Source organism: Enhydra lutris, unplaced genomic scaffold (genome assembly GCF_002288905.1).
Source record: "Enhydra lutris kenyoni isolate GAN:26980312 unplaced genomic scaffold, ASM228890v2 scaffoldscaffold4, whole genome shotgun sequence".
Lineage (NCBI taxonomy): Eukaryota > Metazoa > Chordata > Mammalia > Carnivora > Mustelidae > Enhydra > Enhydra lutris.
In genome coordinates this window covers 12,881,213-12,907,402 of record NW_019154088.1, presented here as the reverse complement: position 1 = coordinate 12,907,402, position 26,190 = coordinate 12,881,213, and the positions used below count along the sequence as shown (strand labels likewise).

The 26,190-nt window shown below is 36.1% G+C and overlaps 1 protein-coding gene across 2 annotated transcripts in view; it reads right to left on the bottom strand.

The window, feature by feature from the left end:
- Positions 1 to 26,190, bottom strand: part of LOC111158985 (cancer susceptibility 4) — a 107,461-nt gene that overhangs the window by 36,203 nt on the left and 45,068 nt on the right. For both annotated transcript variants that reach the window (XM_022521336.1, XM_022521345.1), the window contains exons 5-8: positions 23,194 to 23,338; positions 22,600 to 22,680; positions 7,447 to 7,545; positions 5,033 to 5,203 (exon numbers count right to left, since the gene is read on the bottom strand). In XM_022521336.1, the coding sequence (XP_022377044.1) occupies positions 5,033 to 5,203; positions 7,447 to 7,545; positions 22,600 to 22,680; positions 23,194 to 23,338 (496 nt within the window). The remainder of the gene's footprint in view (positions 1 to 5,032; positions 5,204 to 7,446; positions 7,546 to 22,599; positions 22,681 to 23,193; positions 23,339 to 26,190) is intronic.

Genomic DNA, 26,190 nt, shown 5'->3' with positions numbered 1-26,190 from the left:
AATTTGAAAAGGAAAAAGAATCAAATTTACAATAACATCAAAAAGAATAAAGTGCTTAAGAATAAATTTAACCAAGGAGGCACAAGACTTGTACTCTTAAAACTATAAAACATTGCTGAAAGAAACTAAAGATACTCTGAATTAATGGAAAGACACCCATTTTCATGTACTGGAAACTTATGATTGTTCAGATGCCAATATTCCTCAATGTAATCTACAGATTCAGCAATTGCCTTGGGGCACCTGGATGGCTCAGTCAGTAGAGCATGTGACTTTCAATCTCAGGTTCCTGAGTTCAAGTCCCACATTGGGTATAGAGCTTACATTAATTAAAAAAAAAAAAAAAATGCCAACTGCCTTTTTAGTAGTAGACAAGCAGATCCTAAGAGTCATATGGAATTGTAAGAGATCCCAAATCATCAAAATAATTTTATAAAGAACAAAGTTGGAGGACTCATACTTCCTGATTTCAAAACAACACGAAGTTACAAAACAGTGTGGTAGTGGCATCTGGGGAACAGAATTGAGAGTCCAGAATAAACTCATACATTAACTTTGTACAAGGATGCCACAAGTGTTCAATGGAGAAAAAAAGTTTCTTCAGCAAATAGTATGGGACAACGAATACCTGCATACAGAAGAATGAAGCTGGATTCTTACCTCATATCATATATAAAACTTAGATTAAAAATAGTATAAGAAATAGATCAAAACCTGTATATAAAGGACAAAACTATAAAGCTTTTAGAAGAAAACATGGGGGAAATCTTTATAAGCTTTGATTAGGCAAAGGTTTCTTAGATAGGACACCAAAACCATGAACAACAAAACAAGGGATAAATTGGACTTCATCAAAATTAAAAACTTTGTGCATCAAGGGACACTACCAAAGAATGAAAAGACCAACCACTGAATGGGCAAAAATAATTGTAAATCATGTATCTGATGAGGGTCTAGTATCAGAATATAGAAAAGAATGCTCAAGGATCCCCTGGGTGGCTGTCATTGGATGTCTGCCTTCAGCTCAGGTCATGATCCTGAGTTCCTGGGATCAAGCCCTGCATCGATCCCCATCGCTTAGCAGGAAGCCTCCTTCTCCCTCTCCCACTCCCCCTGCTTGTGCTCCCTCACTCACTGTCTCTGTCCAATAAGTAAATTTTAAAAGTCTTTTAAAAAATTAGAAATTAAAAAAAAAGAGAATGCTCAAAACTCAACAACAAAGACAAGCAACCCAATTTAAAAGTGGGCAAAGGACTTGAATAGACATTTTCCCAAAAAGATTTATACAAATGACCAATGAGTACATGAAAAGATACTCAATTTCCTTAGTCATTAGGGATATGCAAATGGAAATCACAATGAGGGGCACCTGTCCCTCTCAGGGACAATGTCCGTCTCAGACAGTGGAACACATGACTCTTGATCTCAGTGTTGTAAATTTGAGCCTCACAGTGGATGCAGAGATTATCTGAAAACAAAATCTTTAAAAAAAGAAAAGAAAAGAAAATCACAGTGCGATACCACTTCACATCCACTAGGATGACAACAGTGAAAAATAAAACAACAAACCCCAGAAAGTACTAAGTTTTGACAGGGATGTGGAGAAATAACTGTCTTACATGCTGGTAGGACTATAAAATGATACAGCTATTGTGGAAAATAGTTTGGCAGTTCCTTTATAAAGCTAAACATAGAATTACCATATAGCCCAGCAATTCCATATCTACATATACACTTGGAAGAATCAAAAACAAGTGTTCAACAAGAACTTGCAAATCAATGTTCATACAGCACTATTTATAATAGCCAAAAGTGGAAACCACTGAAATTTAGATAAATGGATAAACAAAAGGTATTCATACAACTGAATGTAATTTAGCCATAAAAAATAAAATACTGATACATGCTATAACAGGCTGAATCTTGAAAACATCATGGTAAGTATAAGTAGCCAGACACAAAAGGTCACATATTGTGATTCCATTTATATGAAAGATTCAGAATAGGTGAACCCCTCAAGTCAGAAAGCAGATTAATCTTTGCCAGGGATTGTGAGTAGCAGAGAACCAGGAATGACTGCTTAATGAATACAGGTTTTTCTTTTGGGGTGATGAAAATGTTCTAGAACTAGATAATTGTGATGATCACCCAACATTATAAATGTACTAAATGCCACAAAATGTACACTTTGGTAAATTTTATGTGCATTCTGCCACAGTTTAAAAATTATTTTTAATTAAAAAAATTCTTGCATGATAAAATATAATAAAGTCTCATATCAGGAAAGGCAATGGAAGAGTAAAACTGTGGCAAAGGTAATTTTTAAAAGGTTAATATCTGAATTACATATAAAGATTTGACACAAAGATATAGGATCAATATCCAAAGTTATTAGGCTAAGTGGTCAAACTGATACACAGATTATATACCAAGAACTAATTACAGTAAAATTCCTCACATAAAAATGGAGAAGCTACTAGGAAGTAAATGTTTATTAAAACATTTTTAAGGAATCATTATATTCTAAATGTCTCATAAAAGAGTTAAAAACCAAATGTGGTCAGGCCACAGGGAAATAAATAAGTTTAAAATCTCCAGTGACACCTGCCCTTTCTCCTGTGGTCTCTTAATCCAGTAATTGTATTATTGCCATTAAAGGACGCAGTTATTTAAAAAAAAAAAAAATCTCCAGTGACATAGTGAAACTGTTCTGGAGAACAATCTGACAGACAATATGTAACTGGAACTATAAAGAAGCTTATCAGATACTTTGACCTAGGAATTTCAGTTTGGGGACTACTTTTAAAGGAACACCCTCAAAGTAGGAGAAGCAGGAAATAATCTGAAGATAAGATATTCACAGCCATGACAACTAACAAGAGAAAATATGAAATAATTTGTATAGTCAATAAAAAAGAGTTAAGCTAAATGAACTTTTATTATTGCTTAAGCACAATGGAATATATGCACCTATACATGTGTGTATATGTATGTATCTATTTAATATGACAACTGTGTAACTATTTGATGGGTTAAAATGTATGTAAAGATAATGCTAATGTAAAGCACAAAACAGTGCTCCCATTGATTTCAACAATGAAAAGAATTTGGAATAAGACTTTAAAACTCAACAGGCTCTTTTAAATAAGTTGTAGAGAATAATAATTTCCTGGCAATTATTTTCCAATCACATTCTTTACTCGAAGATCAGTAAAAAAAAAAATACAGATATGGGAAAAATAAAAAGTTTTTCAGTATAAACTATAAGTTTAGAATAAAGTCTTAAATGAATTAAGATATTAAATAAAGGTATTTTGTTTTACGCTTACTATCTCTTTCTGTTCAGATAAGTTTTCAGGCCAATTCCTCAACAAGACTTAGAGGAAAATATTTTCAGTGTATTTTTTTTAAAAGATTTATTTATTTCAGAGGGTTATGCCTCGATCCCATGACCCTGAAACCATGACCCAAGCAGAAATCAACAGTCGGACGCTTAACCAACTGAGCCACTCAAGCGCCCTTCATTGAATTTAAACGATAGGGGCACCTGGCTGGCTCTGTCAGAAAAACATGCAACTCTTGATTTCAGGGTTGTGAGTTTGAGACCTAGGCTGGGTGTAGAGATTACCTGCAAATAAAATCTTCCAAAAAAATTAGCCACATTTGTTTAATAAAAATTCAGGGTGCCTGAGTGGCTCAGTCAGTTAAGCATCAATGTTTGGCTTAGGTCATGATCCCAGGGTCCTGGAATCGAGTTCTGCATTGGGCTCCCTGCTCAGTGGGGAGTCTGCTTCTCCCTCTGCCCCTCTCCCTCCACTCGTTCTCTCTCAATCTCTCTTTCTGACATGTGTCCAAAAATAAAATAAGTAAGTCTTTTTAAAAAAATGTTTTTCAGATGATACTTCATTCAGTCTACATGGATACACTTTAAAATATCAAGGAAGGAGAAAGTGAGTTAAACGTATGCAAAGTATAACACCCAGTGCACATAATAAATAAATAAATAAATAAATAAATAAATAAATAAATAAAAACTATCAGTGGGGGGGGGGGGGCAAAGACCGAGGAAATAATATATGTAAAGTATATATTCATATAGATGAAGAAGTATGAACAACTGTCAAAAGACCAATAAAAATATGTTGAATAGATTTAAAAATATAACACTGTGCAGTCCTCACTGTACAAGGAACCTGTGCACAAGTACCTGCCTAAACACTGCTCTGAACAGTTGTTGCCATAGAAGCCATCATAAAAAGCCAACAAAGGCAAATTGCAGCTTTGAGACATTCTGTCTGTTCAGAAGTTGAAGAGAAAAAGCTTTGTAAAGCAAAAGTAGTGAAAGGTATAGTTTAAGGGAACTGACCTAAGAGATATGTCCTGTTCAAACTTTACTATTGGAATTTCTCGCACTTCCTAAGAACCTGCCAATTAGAGAGTTACACAGATTAACAGCTACTGTCCACTTATCAAAGTTGATACCCCTGAAACAATTAAGCAGTGATAATTCATTACATGGTACTACAAATTTGTTCAATTTCTTTCACTTCTCTCCTAACACTGAAATGAAGCAAATTGCAACTGGAGGGAAGAGAAAAGAGAGCAGCATTGAGCCTTCTACTATGGCAGTCTCCCCAGATCTGTATATCTCCCAGAATCCATTTATCAAAACTACTTATCTTCTCCTCCTAAGCAAAGTTTTCATTCATTAGCCTAACAAAACATATCTTTTATCACCTCTCCAAAAAAATTTTATAGTCATAAGAACTAACAGCATTTTTAAAAAAATCAACTCACCTGAAGTTCATTACTTAATAATGGAAAACATGAGAAGCTTTTTAAAGTCTTCTTTAATATATGTCTATCCATTTAAAACTTGCTTTCCTTTTAATTTCACCACCATCATACCTTCTCTCTATACGCATATAACTTCACACTCATTAGAGACTATAATAATGAAGATTTTAACTAATCCTTGTAAACATATTATATTTAAATCTTTTCAGCATAACATTCATCAACTGATTCTTACTTTGCTTCAACTTATGGAAATCACCGACTCTATCCTTGGTAGCCTGCTTTAGTATATCTGCTTGAATTCTGGGTACACTCTCCAAGTTCGGGCCTGGAATTAAACGCTGAAGAGGGTTGGAAGGGTTCTGTTTTGAAGTTCCAGCATTTCCATTGTGATGTCCATGAGAATCTATAGCATAAAAACATCAAACCAAAGTCATATTTTTCTGAGGAATTTCACAAGACCTGCTTTAGAAAAGGTAAGACAACTGTTGTTTGAAACTGCGTACTCAGGCAGGGTTTTTGGGGGAAGGGGGGCTTTATTCTAACTTCTTTAATCAAATCTGACATCTAATGTAATTTTAGCTGTGAGAAAATCACTAATAATTTCTAGGTAAGTATCTCTAGTACTGATTTTATAGACGTATCCAACAGAGAGATATATAATAGAAACCCAAAGATTTTAATGGGATTAAGACCTGTATCTTTGGGGGCGCCTGGGTGGTTCAGTTGGTTGAGCGTCTGCCTTGGGCTTAGGTCATGATCCCAGGGTCCTGGGATTGAGACCCATGTCAGGCTCCCTGTTCAGCAGAAAGCCTGCTTCTCCCTTTCCCTCTGCCTTCCTCCCTGCCTACTTGTGCTCTATTTCTCTGTCAAATAAATAAATAAAATCTTTAAAAAAGAAAAAAAAAAAAGACTTGTATCTTTGGGGCACCTAGGTGGCCTAGTCGTTAAGCATCTGCCTTCAGCTCAGGTCATGACCCCAGGGTCCTAGGATTAAGCTCCCTGCTCAGCGAGAAGCCTGCATCTCCCTTTCCCACTCCCCCTTCTTGTGTTCCCTCTTTCACTATGTCTCTGTCAAATAAAAAAATAAAATCTTTTAAAAAAATTTTGAAAAAAAAAAGACCTGTATCATCTTCTCCCTTCAAACTCTGTATTGCTGTCAGAAATCTCTGGTCTCTAAGTCATTTTCTTTTCTTTCTTAAAGCGTTTATTTATTTATTTGTTGGGGGTTGGGGAGAGAAACTGTGTGCATGCACAAGCAGGGGGAGAGGAAGGAGAGGGAGAGAAGCAGGTTCTCCACTGAACAAGGAACCCAATGTGGGACTTGATCCCAGGACCCTGGAATCATGACTAGAGCTAAAGGAAGATGCTTAACCAACTGAGCCACCCAGGCATCCCATCTCTAAGTCATTTTCATCTACACAGTGACTCAGAACTGTTAATTTTTTTTTCAGTTCACTTATTTATTTTTAAGTAATCTCTACACCCAATGTGGGGCTGAAACTCAGGAGCCCAAGATCAGGAGTCATAGACTCTACTGACTGAGTGAGCCAGTATTAAATCTTGATTATTTCTTTCTTTCTTTTTTTTTTTTTTTTAAGATTTTATTTATTTATTTGACAGAGAGAGATCACAAGTAGACAGAGAAGCAGGCAGAGAGAGAGAGGGAAGCAGACTCCCTGCTGAGCAGAGAGCCCGATGTGGGGCTCGATCCCAGGACCCTGAGATCATGACCTGAGCCGAAGGCAGCGGCTTAACCCACTGAGCCACCCAGGCGCCCCTATTTCTCTCTTTCTTTTAAAGATTGTTTAAATATATTTTAAAGATTTTATTTATTTGACGGAGAGAAAAAGAGCACAAGCAGGGGGAGCGGCAGGCAGAGGGAGAGGGAGAAGCAGGCTCCCTTCTGAGCAGGGAGTCCAATGTGGAACTGGATCCTAGGACCCTGGAATCATGACCTGAGCCAAAGGCAGACACTTAGCAGACTGTGCCACCCAGGCACCCTATAAAGGTTTTATTAAGTAATCTTTACATCCAATCTGGGGCTCAAACTCACAAACCCCAGAGATCAAGAGTCACAGGCTCTACTGACTGAACCTGCCAGGCCCCCATGCTAACTCTTGATTCTTTCTTATTAGTTAACTCCTGGATAAAACTTTCCTTTCCCCTACTCCCTTTCTTCCTCATCAAAGCCTTGATTTAGATCCTTACTATAATTAATTTTAATCATATCAATTCTCATTTTAGAGGAACATTTCTATAAAATCAAATATATATTCAGTAGAAGACAGATACGTTTATAAGTAAGGAGTTGAATACAGATCGATGTAGTTGTTAATAGAAGGACTCTGTGAGATAAATTTCAACACATTTTGAAAAGGGTAAACACAAACAGACTGGCAGAGATGAAAGGGAACATAGTCCAGACAGGCAGAACAAATAATTCTTCTGCTCTTCAGAACACTTCAGACTAAGTGTACTTTTAAAGGATTGTTTATCCCTGAGCTTTGATTAATCACTGGGAAATATGTAACATTAACTAGAATGAATGCTACTTCACCATGTTACTAAATGACATGTTTTATTCACTAATAACACTCGACCAGTAAACTGGTTTTCAAATGGAATTTTAAGAATATGACTTCGTACCTGGAGCCATATTTGGGGAGAGAGGTTGTCCAGTTGGAATATGGGAGATTGCTTGATGACTTTCATATTGAGAAACGGAAATAGAGGGTTTCCTTAGAGCTAAAAGAAAAGATATCCATATTATTCCTGACAATATGATTTCTAAAAACCAACCACCATGAATCTATTTGCACTGCACTAATCCTATGATGCTTATTTTAATTTTGTAATCTTTATAGTTGATATATTAACTAATTAACTTATGGTTACTAAGTGAAACATTGTACTATCCATCACAGATTTTGGTGACCAATAAATCTGACCAGGATATAAAATAGATGGAACTCATATATCTGGACACCACTATATCCCCATCACCCAGAATAAATGGCACATAACAAAAGCTCAACTAAGATTTGACGAATGAAAAAATAAATGAATCTCTTCAGATACAGCAAGATCTTTTTCTATTGATAGTACAAATAAAAATCGACATTTATAGATTAGGTAAAGCAATGAGAATATGCTACTCTAAACTGCTCAGATTTTAAATAAAAATTAAATATGACTGATGGAACAATGCATTTTATTTTTGAAGACGGAAAATTTATATTTTGTACAAAGAGCTTTACTAAGAAAGATGTACATCTTCTAGTGGGGACCTTATTCTCCCTTAAGAAATGAAGGCAACAGTGAAAGATCATTTTCCACTCACTATCACTAACGCTACAGTTTCCCTGGGCAGCTTAACAAGATAGAAACAAGACAGCAAAGAAACTAGAGAGAACAGAAACAGGTAAGAAGAAAAAAACAGAGAACCCATCTGTAAGATATAATTAGTGGCACATTTTATTCTTCTAAAACTTTGGTGGCAGAGATAATGTGTTCTTATCTCATCAGAGGAAGATCAGCCTTCCTTAGAGTTAGGGGCCATACAACTAGGTTCTGATCTGAGGATATAAGCAAAACTGAATGTGCCACTTCCAGGTATGGCAATAAAATCTGTGCAAATCACCCACAATCTCTCTTCCCTTTCTGCTGCCACTCAGGATGCTACATGTGAAGATGAATATTATCAAATAATGAAAGAGACACTACTTGGGAGGACAGCTACAAGATAATCATCCAACCTATATCAGACTGTAAAATGAACAATAAATAAATAAAGCGACTGCAATTGGGGGTTGTTTGCTAATATAACACACCTGATGAATTCTTTCTCTTTTTTTGGGGGGGGGGGGATAGAGGGAGAGGGAGCGAGAGTCTTAAGTAGGTTCCATGCTCAGCACAGAGCCAGACATGGGACTCAATCTCATGACCCTGAGATCATGACCTAGGACAAGACAGTTAGAGGCTTCCCCCAGGGGTCAGAACAAATGATGACCTAGAAAACTACTAGTGGGCTTGAAGATAAGTGACAGTGCTAATCTCACTCTCCAATTTTTACAGAGTTCTTCAAATTCTTTTTCTATATACATGTAAGTATCTAATGTTTATTCCTCAAAAATGAGATATTATACTTGCTTTCTTGTACCCTGCTTTTTTCATTTAAAAAATCATAAATATATTTGTATGTTAATAAATACAGTTCAACATTCAACATTCAACACAACTACATACCATACTTTATGGATATAATAAATTTAATGAATTAACCCTCTGTAAAACACATATAACTTTTAGTTTGTCATTATAAACAATTTTGTGTTATGCCTTTTTACATCTACACGATAGAGTAAATTCTCAGGGAAGTACTAAGCAGTAGGGCAAGAGCAAACAATAATTTGTATCAAAGCATTTCTAACTTTCTATGTATTTTACCCTGGTCCTCTCCATTGAGGACTATTAAGAGCCAGGGGAAAGTATATAAATCAACAGATAACACCATGCTGCCATCAGATAATATTAATAACTAGGCTACTAAAAGATATATCATTGATAAAGCCATTATTAAGGAAAAGTACCAAAGATAAAATGATAAAGCCTAGTTATGATAAAGACAAAACACAGGAAATAAAATTGTAGCACAGAGCATTTACCCTATTACTCGGGTTCTGCATTTTATATTTTTTATAAAGGAGAGCTATCTGTATGAAAATTCAATCATTCAACAATATCTATTAAGTGTCTATTATATGCTAGGCACTGTTATAAAAAGCTGGAGATTCAACAGTGAACAAAATAGACCAAGTTACTGTCCCCATGAAGCTTACATTCTTGTTGGGTAGATAATAAGTAAACAAGAATATGTAAAAAATATAAATGTCAGAGAGAAAAGTGTTATGTATAAAGTAAAACAGGGAGATATGATAGAGAGTGGTGGAAGATTCTACTTTATATATAGCTTGGTCAGGGGAGCCATTTTCAAAGAAGAGACATTTGAGCAGAGTGTTTAAATCACTTTAAATCATGTTTGAACCAACATGGAGGGAAAGCATTCAGGCAAAGACCATCAAGTACACACAAAGGCCTTGAGACAGGAGATGCATAGCATATCTGAGGAACTGCAAAGAAAGGAGTGAGGGAGAAGTGTTAGAAAGGAGGCCAGAGAAGAAAGAAGGATCTATATTAGAGACACAACAATTAAAACATTAGGAATAACTGGTTAGGGGGCTGGGGGGCTGATGGCTGGGACTACATTTGGCAATTCCAAAGGAGGCAATAATGTACTACTAATAATAACAGTAACTCCTATTTTCTGACTGTTTGGTATAAAGCAGGCACTAATCTCATGTCACCCTCAAATCTATGTGAGATAAATATGCCTTTCACAGATGAGGAAACTGAAACTCATGACAGAAGATATACATTTCACTTGACTTAAAAATTCAAAGTAGTCATTTCTGGAGAAAATCACTGAGATGCTTATAAAAGGTGATAGAAGGTTTAGGGTTAATCCTCCTTCACTTCTCTATTAGACCTCAGTTGCAGTCCCTACTCTGAAAGCCAAAACAGAACTGTCCGCATTTCCGTTTTCCAACAACAGGGCTACAACCTCAAAAATGTTCAAACCTTCCAGTTTTTGTCTTACAGGGCATCACAATCCAGTTATGAGAAGTAGCGAGAAGTTACATGACACTAATAGGCAACAGTCCTCAACTCTGGGAACACTGCGCCATTACAGATACCATCCTGGACATACTGCATATGGGGGTGGTACACAGGTATCTATATTCATTAAAAGCTCCAAAAGTGGTTCTGCTGCATAGCCAAGAGAATAAAAGACAGAATAAAAAGCATAAGCTTTGGAATTAGACCAAATTAGACCATTTGGACTTAAATCATGATTCTGTAATTTATTAACTGTATGATTTTGGGTTAGTGACTTCTAAAAGCCCTAGTCTTCATCTGATAAACAGGAATAATGCCGTTTACCCTGCATGATTGTTTTGGAGGCTAAGTAAGAATATTAACTAATGAATTATGATATAAGCCAGATAATAGTAGATGGTCAATATATACTGAAGTTGTCTAAGTTAAGTATTAATCCTTAAATGAAAAAAGAATCCAAGATTCATGCTGAAAAAACAAAAACATTTAAATGTAGAACTACTGGCCCTAGCCAATATATTGAGCTTCATGAATACATAGTTTGCTCATATTCAGGGGATCCTGATGAATGTTTACTTACAGTAATGTTTTGGGAAGTTATGAAACTCTAATTGATAAGTGCCTATAAAAATATTAATCATCTTGAAGCATGAACATTAAATATAAAACAATGATACAACATTTTAATGTTCCTTTGTTCTGCATATACAAACAGATATAACATGCTTGTAAACTATTCAAATACGAGCCAGTAGAACCATCCCCACCCTCTGAGCAATATAGATACATATCTAAAGAGACTATTAAAATGATATTCTCATGTGGCTCGTAAGACCTGGCCTGTGAACTCCATATCCTTCAATTAGCAATAATCGCGCCTCAGATAAACCTCATTGGCTACGATACTGCCACTGCACAAAGCTTACTCCACATCCTTCAAATATGGAGATCCATTTATATAATTTAAAAAGAGCAACACAAATTTCCACTGCTAGCCATGACATAGAAGCCAGCACTGGACTTACCCTCTCACACCCCAGACTTTTTTTTAATATGGACAAAAATATTTAATAAGACAACAGTTTTCAGGCACTGGACAACCAGCAGCACAAGATTAACTCTTGAAAGAAGGGCTATATACATGAGATGGGCAATCTCGGTGAGCAGAGGAGGCAGAGATCATCAGATTTTGGGCAGCTAAGATGGTTGGAATTTGTAAGACAGAATACTACAGAGAAAGAAGCTGTGTGGGGTGAAATGGAGGAGAGAGATCTGCATGGATATTCCTCTTGGGTCTTTGGCTGAGGCCTCAGCTAATATACACACAGGATAAGATTTAGAGGGGCTAACAGAAAGCACTTGCTGCTGCAGGGCTGAGAGCTGAAAAGAAACAGGTCATAAAGCACTTGAAAACAATGCATCTTTGGGCCAGCCACAATAGAGAATCTTTCCTGACCATCCTGGGCATTCAGATGAGATGCTACAAGGCCTACTTTAGAAGTAGGGATCATACCATATAGTTAAGGGCCATGCCTTCAGATGAAAAACAAAATCAAAACTATACTGTCCTGACAGCATAAAATCAAGTCTGATAGAATCAAAAGCATTCACCAGTAATTTAACTGTCTGCCAGAATAAAACTCAGCACCCTTTAAAAAACAAAACCCATACTTCTATACTATAGCATTCATACAGCACACAATAAAATTACTAGACATAGAAAGAAGCAGGAAATAATACCCATAATCAAAGAAAAAAAGCAATCAAGAGAAACAGACTCAAAGATGACCCACCTGCTGAAACTACATACAAGGACCTGTAAACAACTGTTTCTCTCTCTCTCTCTCTCTCACACACACACACACACACAATTTAAGGGAAAAAATGGAGACATCCAGTAGAGAAATGGAAACTAAAAAAAGAACCAAACAGAAATTCTAAAACTCAAAACACGTCTCAAATGAAAAATACACTGGATGGGTTTTGAACAACAGACTAAACACCGTAGAAAAAGGGTCAATGAATTTGAAGACAGATCAAAGACATTAAACAAACTGATAGAGAAAAAGTACTGCAAAAAAACTGAATAGAACTTCAGTGAACTATGGGATAATATAAAGCAGTCTGAAATGCATATATCTTGAATTCCAGAAGGAAAAAAAAGAGAACAGGGCAGAAAAAATTTGAATAATATCTGAATTTGAATGAAGGCTGAAAATTTCCCAAATTTGGTGGAAAACATCAACCCACATATTGAAGAACCTCAGGGAATCTCAAGCAGGACAAATACAAAAAAACCCAGAAGACCATTTCAATGTATATCTTAGTGAAACTCATGAAAACCAAAGCTATAGGAAAAAAACTTAAAAGCAGTTACAAAAAAAAAAAAAAAAAAAAAAAACACACACAGTAATACAAAGGCACAACAAAAATAATGATGGCTAGCTCAGAATCAACGAAATCTATAAAACAGTGGAATTGTATTTTTAAAATGATAAAAGAAAAAAATCAACTTGAATTTCTTTCTTTTTTTTTTTTTTTTTAAGATTTTATTTATTTATTTGTCAGAGAGAGAAAGTACAGGCAGCCGGAGGTACAGGGAAGCTCCCCACTATGCAGGAAGCCCAATGCGGGACTCAATCCCAGGACTTTGGGATCTTGACCTGAGCCGAAGGGAGACACTTAACCACCAAGCCAGTCACCCAGGGGTCTCTTGAATTTCTATATTCAGTAAAAACATAACTCAAAAATGAGTATGAAATAAAAATGTTTTTAGATAAACAAAAGTTGAAAAAAATGTGTTGTTAGAAGACCTGCATTTCAAGAAATGTTAAAGGAAGTTCTCCTAGCTGAAGGGAAAATAATAATCAAGATAGAGATCAGAACCTAGGGGCACCTGGGTGGCTCAGTTAGTTAACCATCTCACTTGGTTTTGGCTCAGGTCATGATCTCAGGGCTGTGAGATCGAGCCATGAGTAGGGCTCCACACTCAGCAAGGAGTCTGCTTAAGATTCTTTCCCTCTCATTCTACCCCTCCCCCTGCTCTCTCTCTCTCTCTCTCTAATAAATAAATAGATCTTTAAGAAAAGAAGAAGAAAGAAAGAAAGAGAAAAGAAAAGAAAATAGAATCCTTAGGAAGGAATGAAGACCAAAGGTAAGAATATGGTAAATACAAGAGACCATAATATATTCTTCTTATGTTCTTTCTTTTTTTTTCCCCTATTTTTTCTTTAATTTTTAATTTTTTATTAACATATAATGTATTATTAGCCCCAGGGGTACAGGTTTGTGAATTGCCAGGTTTACACACTTCACAGCACTCACCATAGCACATACCCTCCCCAATGTACATAACCCAACCACCCTCTCCCTACCCCCCTCCTCCCAGCAACCATCAGTTTGTTTTGTGAGATTAAGAGTCTCTTATGGTTTGTCTCCCTCCCGACCCCATTTCTCTTATGTTCTTAAAATAAAGCTTTTTAAAGCAAAATAATACTAAAAATATTAGGATTTATATATAAATAAAATACACAACAAAAGATGAGGCAATGCTAATGGCATCACACCTTGGTAAAGTTCTATATTTCACATGAAGGATGACAAGATTATTTCTAAGTAGACCTTGATATAGAAAGGATGCATATAGTAATCCCTGGAATAACCACTAAAACACAGAACTTTTTAAGTACAGTTCTTAAAAAGTGAGAGAAACAGACACCAATTAAGCCCTCAAACCCAGTGAGTACTAACTATCCTACTCTCTCTAGGTATTTTCTAATTCAAGACCCTATTCTGATTCCTTTTTTCTCAATTGTGGCCCCATAAAATACGACAACGAAAGAAATTATAAACCAATGTACCATTAGAAGTTTATGTATCTTTAGTAGCAATTTCCAATAATACAACTTGATATTATGCTAACTTAAGTATTTTTTTTAAAGATTTTATTTATTTATTTGAGAGACAGAGATCACAAGTAGGCAGAGAAGCAGGCAGAGAGAAAGGAGGAAGCAGGCTCCCAGCTGAGCAGAGAGCCCGATGCGGGGCTCAATCCCAGGACCTTGAGATCATGACCTGAGCCGAAGGCAGAGGCTTTAACCCACTGAGCCACCCAGGCACCCCTAACTTAAGAATTTTTTTCCTACCCCCAAAAACCATGCCCAATTTTGTATAATTTGTTTCTTTGAAAACTTTTTCTTAAAGGGTCAGTTAGTGAATATTTTAGGGTTGGAGGCCGTACTCAACTGTTCTGGCACAAAAGCAGCCATAGACAAAATATAAATAAATAAGCAAGGTAAATAAAATCAAATGGATAAATACAATCTTTTAAAAAAATCTTTTTTCCCCCTCCTCTCATACATCACTATAATTACCTCTCTTTAATTTTTTTTTTAAGATTTTATTTATTTATTTGACAGAGAGAGAGAGAGAAATCACAAGTAGGCAGAGAGGCAGGCAGAGAGAGAGGAGGAAGCAAGCTCCCTGCTGAGCAGAGAGCCCAATGCCGGGCTCAATCCCAAGACCCTGAGACCATGACCCGAGCTGAAGGCAGAGGCTTAACCCATTGAGCCACCCAGGCACCCACCTCTCTTTAATTTTTTAAAAAATATTTATTTTTAATAGGTAATTTATGAAATTACCTTACGAAATTTTGAAACCAAAATCCAAAAAGTTCAAAAGACTGTATGATGAAAACTAAGTCACCTTTTTATCTCTGTCCTCAGTCTTCTTTCCCAAGAGTAATCACTATTATCATGTGGAGCAGCACTGTTCAACAGAACTTTCTGCAATGATGAAAATGTTCTATACTTGCACTGTCCAATACAGTAGCCACTAGCCACAGGCAACCATTAGGCACTTGAAGTATCTCTAGATTTAGGAACTCATTTTTTAGTTCTATTTAAGTTTAATGAAATTAAATAAATACATGTGACCAACTGCTACTGTATTAGACAGTATAGATCTAAAAAATTCCCCCAAGAGAAGTGTTTTTCAACCTTAGTTACATAATACAATCACCTACAGAACACTTGCACATTCAGTGCCCAAGCTGCATCTCAGACCAAACATATCAAAATCTCTGGAGTGGGACCCAGACATAATTTTATTTTAACTCCCCAATGATTCCAATATACAGCCAGGGTCAAAAGCCTCTATTTCAGAAAATTAAATATCTTACACATAGAGTAGCTCTATCTAATACACATGTATAAACCAAAAGGAGTAATTTTTTCTTTCTAAGTTATTAATTAGAAAAGAACTTCCAATTGTTTAGGAACCTAAAAATCTTTGTATCTATCAGGATTTTCCCCAAAGTAAATCATTAGAGGCAATTTTTACTAAAAGAGTAATTGGATCTTAAAACTAGAAAAAAGTTTCCATGTAAGAAATAAGATTTTTCTGTCTGTTGATACACATGACATGGAGAAGACATTTGCATCACATACTTCTAAAGAACTCTTAAAGATCAATAAGGAAAATACCAACAAACCAAGAGAAAATTGGGCAAAATTGATTACCAGGTAATTTATAGAAGGCAGCAACCAAAATGGCTAATATATGAAGGGATACTTAATGTCACTAGTACCACAGCATATTTAAGTTGAAATAAGATAGCATTTTATAACTTTCAAAATGGCAAAAAATTTAAGTATAGCAAACCCAAATGTTAGTGAGGATGTGGATAAACAGATACTGTCCTATATTACCAGCAGAAATGTCAACTGATATTACTGAAGATGAAGATATTCTATCATGCAAGCATTCTATTTTTAAGTTCATACCCTTATACACAGTTTTGTAACCACTGTGCTGAGAATTGTTTATGGGTTACCAGTGTGTTGAGCTATTGATCCCCACAACTCTGTGACTGAGGAGAGCCTGAGACAGGTAGATCCCTAGTCACGTTTTCTAGCCAGTAGCAGGCTCATCTTTGTAACTCAATATACTACTCAAATATTAGAATCCAGAGAGTCTCATGTGCATAAGAAGATGTAAACAAGAACATCCACTGTGGTATTGTCTGAAATAACAAAAAACTAAAAACAGTCTTAATGTTTATTATATGTGAATAATAAATCATGATATATTTATACAATGAAATAATTATAACTGTTGAAAAGCCACAGGTATGACACGGGTAAGTTGCAAAAGCATAAAATTGAGGGAGGAAAAACAAGTTACAGAATAATATACACAATAAGATACCATTTATTTAAAGCTTAAGGCAGCAAACAAAACAATACTTTATAGTTTTACAGATGCTTACAAATACAGTAAAAGTCTAAAAACATGTATGGAAATTGATACACACCAATCTCAGCATAGTAGTTACCTCTGGGGAAGAAGAGACAGGAATAGGATCTGGAGGGTACACAAGGAGGCTTCAACTTATCTGTAATGTTTTATTTCTTTAATAATAACATCAATAACAGAAATATCTGAAACAAATGTGGCAAAATGTTATGTTATTTTTGTGGCTTTCTTTTTGGGGGGGATGTAGGTACTTGGCTATTTATCATATTATCCTGTTTTTCTGTATTTTTGGATTTTTTTTTTAATCTAAAAAACTAGTGATATAAATATATAGCTGTCTAGCATAACAGGTGCCTAAAACAGCATAAAGGTAAATATCCAGGTAAGGGTTTGGTAAAGGATAAATTCTAAGACTCCATAAAATCTTAGAGACTAACTCAAATCAACATTAAAAACAAACAAAATCCACTGAGGTTTAGCTCTATGGTTTAGGGAGCTCAGAAGCTGAAATGTCATGTTAATCATAGTCACATGTTATATACCCCTTGACTGTTTTAGAGCTACATTTTAAGACAGTTCAGCCCTGCTTTGTTATAGTTTCTGGTAGAGCCTTGGCTATCATAAATAAAACAATCATTAACAGATAAAAATCTACTTTAAAGTGACAAGGATGTGTTCTTTCCTCTACTACTTCTGTGGGCTACTACCTCTACAGCCATTAGGGACTCCACATATACACCAGAACTTGTACTGGCATTAAGAATTTCAGCATAGGGGCGCCTGGGTGGCTCAGTGGGTTAAGCCGCTGCCTTCGGCTCAGGTCATGATCTCAGGGTCCTGGGATCGAGTCCCGCATTGGGCTCTCTGCTCCGCAGAGAGCCTGCTTCTCTCTCTCTCTCTCTCTGCCTGCTTCTCTGCCTACTTGTGATCTCTCTCTGTCAAATAAATAAATAAAATCTTTAAAAAAAAAAAAAAAAAGAATTTCAGCATAGACTACTTCAGAAAGAAAAAGACAACACTCAGTAAAAGGAATGACAAGAATATGTTTCTAATGATATGCAATAATCATAATAATAACAATAGTAACTAAGATTTATATAGCTGTGGCAAGAAGCCAGGCCCTGTCCTACCTGCTTCACATTGAAATCTCACATTCACACTTCAAGGTTGGAACTGTTGTTATCTTATTTTACAGATAATGTTAAGAGCAAATAAATGATCATCACACACCTATTAAAAGATGGGAGCCAAGGGTTTGAATCCTGGCAGTTTAATTCCAGATACCACTGTCCCATCTAGGTGGGGATATTCTGGTAATTCAAGCAGACACATTTATTGGGACCCTGTTACATCTAAGGCATCAAGCTAGGAGCTCAAGGTACAAAGACATGACATGGCTTCCTTTCTGTGTGCATCTGACTGACTACACAGCTCAAAGTTTCTTTTCAACAGTTACTATACCAAAATAATCTTTATACTCAAGACACATATCTAAATAATTAAGGGTTACTGTCATGAACAGTGATTTTTAAAGCAAAGCACCAACAGTTTAATGAAGTTCAAAAATTAATCTATAGGACTTCTGGTTTCTGGTTCTACAAGTAAGGAGCTTAGGAGTTGCCACACTATCCTAGTAAGTAAAAAGCTATACAGGCTGAAAAATCAGCAACTCTTCCTGGATAAGAAGAGAAGAGGACACAGGGCAGACCACTGTTCTTAAAAATGGAGAGACAGAAAGGTGAATACAGGAAATCCCAGGTTGCAAAAAAGACTCATAAGCAGAAAGTGCCACAGGCGCCAGTGGCAGGGTAGGAAAACCTGAACTGTAAGATGTTCAGTGTGAACAACTCAGAGAGTTAAAAATTCCAGGGAGACTCAGTCACAGGGAGGCTCCCCACAATATTGTGAGATTTACCTCCAGGAGCTCAACTATAGTCCCAAAGGAAATATTGGGGGGGTAGGTAGAATCCCCTCAGGCAGGAGGAAAGCAAAAAGAAACCATTTTGAAATACATCAGAGCACTCTGCTCTTAACAAGGCCTGCCCTCAGGAGAAACTAGGCAAACAGAGCCTAATTTGCTAGGGTATTATCAGAGCGAGTGACCACAATTAGAAAAATACCCAACTTCAGCCCACTCTAGCCATCTTGTCCCACCTAAGGGGAAGGAAAAAAACTGAAAAAAACTTGTGAAGTTCACAGACCAGAGACATAGACTTGCTCTAAAAGAATAGAAATCATAGGACTAAAGAACACTTCAGACTCTCCACTACCTCATACCTCACTACCACATTACTAAAGGCCTACTTACAGCAATAACTATTACCTCATACATCATGTCTGACTATCAAGAAAAAAATTACAAGTCATACCAAAAGGCAAAAAAGCACAATTTGAAGAGACAGACCTAGCATCAGAGAATTTAAAACAACTATGATTAATGTGCCAAAGACTCTAATGGATAAAGTACACAGCATGCAAGAACAAATAGGCAATGTAAATAGAGAGATGGAAATCCTAGAAAGAACCATAAGAAATGCTAGAGATAAGAAAACACTGTAACAGCAAGGAAGAGTACCTTTGATGGGCTCATTAGTAAACCATACAAAGCTGAGCAAAGAAGCTATGAGCTAAAGGATCTATCAACAGAATCCTCAAAAACTGAAAAGCAAAGAGAATAATGGGGGGAAAAAAAGCCAATATCTAAGACAACTACAAAACGTATAACATAATGCATAACGGGAATACTAGAAGGAGAACAGAGAAAAGAGCAGAAGAAATACTTGAAACAATAATGATGAAGAATTTCCCCCAAATTAATGTCAGGTACTAAATTGCAGGTCCAGGAAGCTCAGAGAACACCAAGCATAGTAAGTGCCCCCCTCAAACGACATCAAAGCATATCACATTCAAACTACAGAAAATCAAATATAAAGAAAAATTAATCCAGAAGAAGATCCCTAATAGGCCACGACAGTGTAGACAGTGTCTACTTATACAGGTATTTTTGGCATTAATGCTAAATTTACATAAAATGTATACCATTTTTTGGTGTTCTTCCCAGTTCTAAGCTATAGTGCTACAACCATTATATGAATCAAGATAGCAAATTCATACTGTAAAAATCAGACAAGAATTTGTTGGCATCTCATCAAAAGTATCATTATTCATCTCTACTCATTCTAATGAAATGGTTGTGTGATTTTCGTAATCAAGCAGAAGTAGCAAGACAGGATTTTTGCCCTACTAAAGGGGTTCATGTATGAAAGACATCTGAAAACCACTGTCTGATAAGCACAATATACCTAAAAATGGTGAAGATAAGATCCTGAAGACCTCTTGCATTTTCATATCATATAATTCTAACTCTGGAATTCTTTGGTGGCCAGGTAATAAATTATGATAGTGGACCAATAAGAAAATAAATGGAGACACTACATACTTAGAATAGCAATGATATAATTTTAACTTGAAAACTATACACAAAAAGAGGTTAAAAATTATAAATTTCAGTGTAAACATATTTTTTTATATATACGACATCAAAAACAAATGCATGCAAAGAAGGCATCAAAATGGTCAAGAGACACATGAAAAAGTTCTCAACATCACTCGGCATCAGGGAAATACAAATCAAAACCACAGCGATATACAACCTCAGAGCAGTTAAAATGGCTAAAATTAACAAGTCAGGAAACAACAGATGTTGGTGAAGATGTGGAGAAAGGGGAATCCTCCTACACTGTTGGTGGGAACACAAGCTGGTGCAGCCACTCTGGAAAACAGTATGGAGGTTCCTCAAAAAGTTGAAAATAGAGCTACCCTAAGACCCGGGAATCGCACTACTGGGTATTTATCCCAAAGATACAAATGTAGTGATCCAAAGGGGCACATGCACCTGAATGTTTATATCAGAGCAGCAGTGTCCACAATAGCCAAACTATGGAAACTATGGAAAGAATCTAGATGTCCATGAAGAGATAAGGGGATAAAGAAGATGTGGTGTGTGTGTGTGTACAAACACATATGTGTGTATGTGTGTGTGTGTATATATATATATACACACACACACATACACACAAACACACCGAAATACTATGCAGCCATCAAAAAATGAAATCTTGCCATTTGCAACGACATGGATGGAAGTAGAGGGTATTACACTAAGCAAAATAAGTCAATAGAGGTAAGACAATATTAATACAATCTCTCTGATATGATGAGTTTGAGAGACAAGGTGAGGGGGGGTCATGGGGGGAAGGGAGGGAAAAAAATGAAACAAGATGGGTCCAGGGAGGGAGACAAACCATAAGAGACTCTTAATCTCAGGAAACAAACTGAGGGTTGCTGGGGGGTGGGAGTGGAGGAGGGATAGGGTGGCTGGGTATGGACACTGAGGAGGGTATGTGCTATGGTGAGTGCTATGAATTGTGTAAGGCTGATGATTCACAGACCTGTACCCCTGAAACAAATAATACATTATATGTTAATAAAAGAAAATACATGCAAGTTGTATTATATTGTATAGGGTACTTCTATATACTAAAAACCTACAGTTTATCCTTGGTAAAACTTTGGGTGAAACTTAAAAAACAATCAATGGCAATGTGAAAGAGATTAATCAAGCTAAAGCTCAGTAAGTCTAGGATTGGAGTAAGTACTGCAAAATTCAGAATAATACATGGTCCTTGTTCTCAATATTAAATTAAAGTTGAGTTAGTGGTTTTAAAACTTTAGCATAGATCAGATTCACCTGGAGAGCTGGTTAAAACACAGATTACTGGGCTCCATCCCATGAACCTCTCATTCAGTGTCTGAAATGGAACCTAAGAATTTGCATTTCTAGCAAGTTCTTAGGTAATGCCGATACTGCTGGTCCAAGGACCACACTTTAAGAATTGCTGGATGACTTCATTACTTCACAAACAAATCAAGCTCATACTAACTCTGTATTTTTAAATTCCTGTTACTGCTCTTGTCCTTGCCTTTATTTTAGAGGCATATACTGTGAAGTGGAAACCCAAAAGAAAAGACATAAAAGAATTTGAAAAGATGACGAAACTATACAAATAAAAGGACTAATATTCATGCATTTGGATCTCGGACACTTGGCAATTTGAGCCACACACAATGAGCTATAACCACAGAAGTGATCCCTACGATTGAAAAAGGAATCAAAATAGCCAGGAAGAATAAAAGACTTCCAATTTTTCACCACAATAAATTGGAGTCTGCAGGAAAGGGTGCTTATGACAACCAAGAAACAGAAATGGCAAGAAAAACAAAGAGACATGTAAACAAACAAACAAAAACAAAAACAACCACTGAACAGGACTAGAAGTCACCCAGAAGTGACTTCAAGTGGAAATGGTAAGAAGCAGACACATTAATGAAGAAAGAAACAGACACTGAACAGCAATGGCCATAAAAGAAGAAAAAGAAAAGTAGGGAATAAACTATTAAGTGTGGGGTAATTAACTGAAAGGACAAGCCAAGTCCTAAAAACCTATATAAGGGTATTACCATGCCATATTAAAGCACACCAACAACACAGCAATCTGGGAACATTTTGTCTCAAAGATATGAGCCATATATACTTTTAGTGAACACAAATGACTCTAACATAGGGTAACTGTCATGAGCAATAACTCTGAATTAAGAAAATGTTCTCTTATCAACACAAAAACAGTACTTTAGCAAAATTTTAGCAAGATTTTTCAAAAACAGTTGGATCCTAAACAAGTCCTGGCAACTAATGGGTAGTTAATTAACAGAAAATATAATCTTCCAGAGATCTATGACTTTTCTCAAATGACTATGACTTTTACTAAAAAAGAGGGTAGGGTAAATACTCTGATAACTTTTACTTACCAGTAGGAAGATCTTCAACTTTTGCAAGGTCATTCTCTTCTATTCCAGGCATTCCTGCATCACCACCTCGTTTGATTTGTTCTGCCCAAGTAACAAAAGATATAATTCTTTTTTTTAATAAGATTTATTTTACAGAGACAAGAGAGAGACCATGGGAAAGGGTGCAGTAAGAGGGAGAGAATCTCAAGCAGACTCCACGCTGAGGGTGGAGCCCGATAGAGGGCTTGATCCCGTGACCCTGAGATCATGACCTGAGTCAAAATTCAGAGTTGGCCACTTAACCAACTGAGCCACCCCAATAATTCTTTTGTTCCCTTACATAATTGAAAAGGTTTTGAACAAATGTAATAATCAGTTTCTAAAGCAGTAGGCTACATTGACTGCATATCGTTATATCTTGCTTTGGACACAGTTGTAACTCTAAAACAATTTACTCTTTTCTCTTTTCTATCAAAAAATCCAAATTTGAAACAACACTGACACCTAATCATAACTAAGCTAAAATCAAGCAATATTCTTTATGACTGAAAATGTTCACTTCAAAGTGAGTAGAAAAAGTTAATATCCTATTAACACAAAACAAAATAGTAATACCTTTCCCATGTGGAATATGATTGCTTGATGGTTCTTCATTCTTATCTGCAGCATTCTCAGCTACTTTGGGAATGTTTTTAGGTACTGCATGATTGTTTATACCCAAATCATTTTCATCTTTTGATTCAAACCTGTTTGAGTCTTGCTGTTAAATAAAGATTTGGTAATAGTAAATATTTTTCATTTCAAAAGATTAAGCAATTGACACAACTACCAATTAAATGTTCTGAAACAGTTCATTTTCCGAAGCATATACTATGAGTCCAAATTCCAAACACTTGGAGATGTGGGATATAATACTATTTTCTGTTCAGTTTTTAGACCTAATATGAAATAAAAGAATAACACTTTTTAGAGTAAGTGGTCTAAAGTGTTGGGCAGAGGTAATTTTCTTTGGCCATGCTGAGGGAGTGATGCTGCAAGATAGTCTTGCTGAGCACTGTAGGTTGTTGTGGAGGACTACAGCTGGGCATTATCCTAGGTGCTACAGGCAGGGTGAGTTCTCTAAAGGCCTATGGTGTGAACGAGCAGGATGGTGGACTATAGGAGGCTGGCACCTGGGTGCCCCCTCAAGTGTGACAGATGGCTAGTGACCCTGCCAGGCTTTTCCAGAAGCAGAAACAGCAAGGGTGGAAAACAGGCAGACTTCTTTCTAGGTGCACTGGCCACCCAAGCATAGGAAGTAATGGCAGAACAATACACAGGTCAGTGTATTCTAACATGCTTCTATCCCAATCATCTCTTTGGAAACTTGAATCTTCAGACACCTGGTTAGGCCTGACTCAATTCTATTGGTGGGTCAGTTTTGCCTTTCATATTGGTTGAGTGACCTCAGTGGAAAATTGAGAGAGGCAAGGAGTTAAATACAAATACTTGTGTTGCCACCTAGGTCCTTCTACTTAATATTTAATGCATATATAAATGCTTTGTCACCTCTAAAGCACTATGCAATGTTACAAAAAACAATATACTAAAAAATCTAAAGGAAATCTAGGAAAGTCAAATTATAAAATTTCGTTATAAAAAACAATAGTACTAAAAAAATCTAAAGAAAATCAATAAAAAACAATAGTACCAAAAAATCTAAAGGAAATCTAGAAAAACAAGTCAAATTATAAAAATCTGTCACAATAAAGAAGAAAAGGTGTTTTGACAATCAGGTATAGGTATTCCAGTGGGGCTGGCAGATAAAATTAACAATAAACATTTGCACTGTGCTTCATAGTTTACAAACTGCTTTCAAATCTATCCTCTAGTAAAGTGAACAGCTTTGGAAATAATGAAGTCAGACTGAGGCTTGAAGAAGTTCAGTAGCTTATCCAAGGTTACCAAGATAGTTACAGAGAAACCACAGTCTTCCTCATTCCCACATCTCCTGGGAGCCAATTCTGAGCCTAATAATCGATGAGTGAAATAACACTGAAATTTTTGAACATGTCAATAGGAAGGCTGAGGGTAAGAAAATCCATGAGGTACAACCTGAAGAGCCAGGCTGCATCTCTGTGCATTTCACTATAATGCTATATCATAAGGCTATTTCTATAGTACTCTTTGTAGAGGTGGATAAAACAAATAATATTAAGCAAAACTTAAAGTCAACAAATTACTGCTCAAAAATACTTTCCCATTTAAAATAGTTAATGAAGATGAATTATTAAAGATAGTACCTTGATATGATTGGACAATAGCAAATGTTCTTAATAAAATTAGATGGTTTTCTAAACGCAATGTTGGTGATGTGGTAAGAGGGCCACTAAATGTTTTTTAAATAAAACTTTTTATTCTGAAATAATTTTAGACTTACAGAGAAGTTATACTCCTCACCGGATTTCCCTTAATGTTAACATCTTATGTTAGCACAGTCCATTTGCAAAACTATGAAACCAGCATTAGTACATTATTAAGAGAACTCCAGACTTTATTCAGATTTCACTTCTTTTTCCATTATGCCCTTTTTCTGTTCTAGGATCCAATCCAGAATACTCTATTTCATTTAAGCCCTCAGGTATTCTTAGTTTTCTCTGCTCTACAACAATTGCTCCTCCTTTATAGCATGAAAGCAGTAAACAAATGACTATGGCTGTGTTCCAAAAAAACGGTATTTACAGACACTAAAATATGAATTTCTTTTAATTTTCCAATGTCATAAAATATTCCCTAGTTTTTTTCAACCATTTTTAAATGTAATAACCATGTTTTGCTTATGGGTTGTATGGACACAGGCAGCAGGTTGGATTTAGTTTGCAGACCTCTTCATCACAGTAATTTCTAAGGTAGGCATGTGGTTGGTTAAAAAAAAAAAAATCCCTGAATACAACTTATGCTTGTTTCATACAGTTTCCATTAGATTTGTTCCAATGAAAAAAAAACAACTGAAATTTCACAGAATCAATTTATTAAGGTAGTAGAACAGGGAATGAAGGATAGGGAGTAGGACTAGCAGCTGGCCTGAAGGGTAAGGGCTGGTGCGCTACCCTAGAAAGGAGAAGTTCCTCCCCTCTTTGTTCCATTTAGGGCAAAATAAGGGTAAATAAGAACTGGAGAGAACATTAGTTAACTAATAATATAAAAATAGCCTAGTACACACTTGCCCGGAAAAAAGGAAAAGGTCTCATCTGTTCTTCTTGGGAGAACAGAAGAGAGTAAATTTATCCCCTTATTTATATATTGGTCTTATAATAATTCAATTGCAACAGCAAACCCCTCTCTTTCTTTTGTGTTCTACTATGCCCCTCTAGCCATCTAGTGTCTCAATAATACCTCTGGCTGCCTTCAATGCCTCTATGCTAAGATGGTAGCTCACTCAGTCACTCACTGTCATCTTCTAGCAATCTATGCTCACATTTCTTCAAGGCAGACTGCAGATGAGCAGCGGCTACTCCACTTTGTAGATTCAAAAAATGAAACAGAAAGAACAATGCCCTCGATATTATGCTATAAAATAGTGAGTTAGCCAAGAACAAATCTGGTTTCCTTAACTTCTAGTCCTGTAGGTAA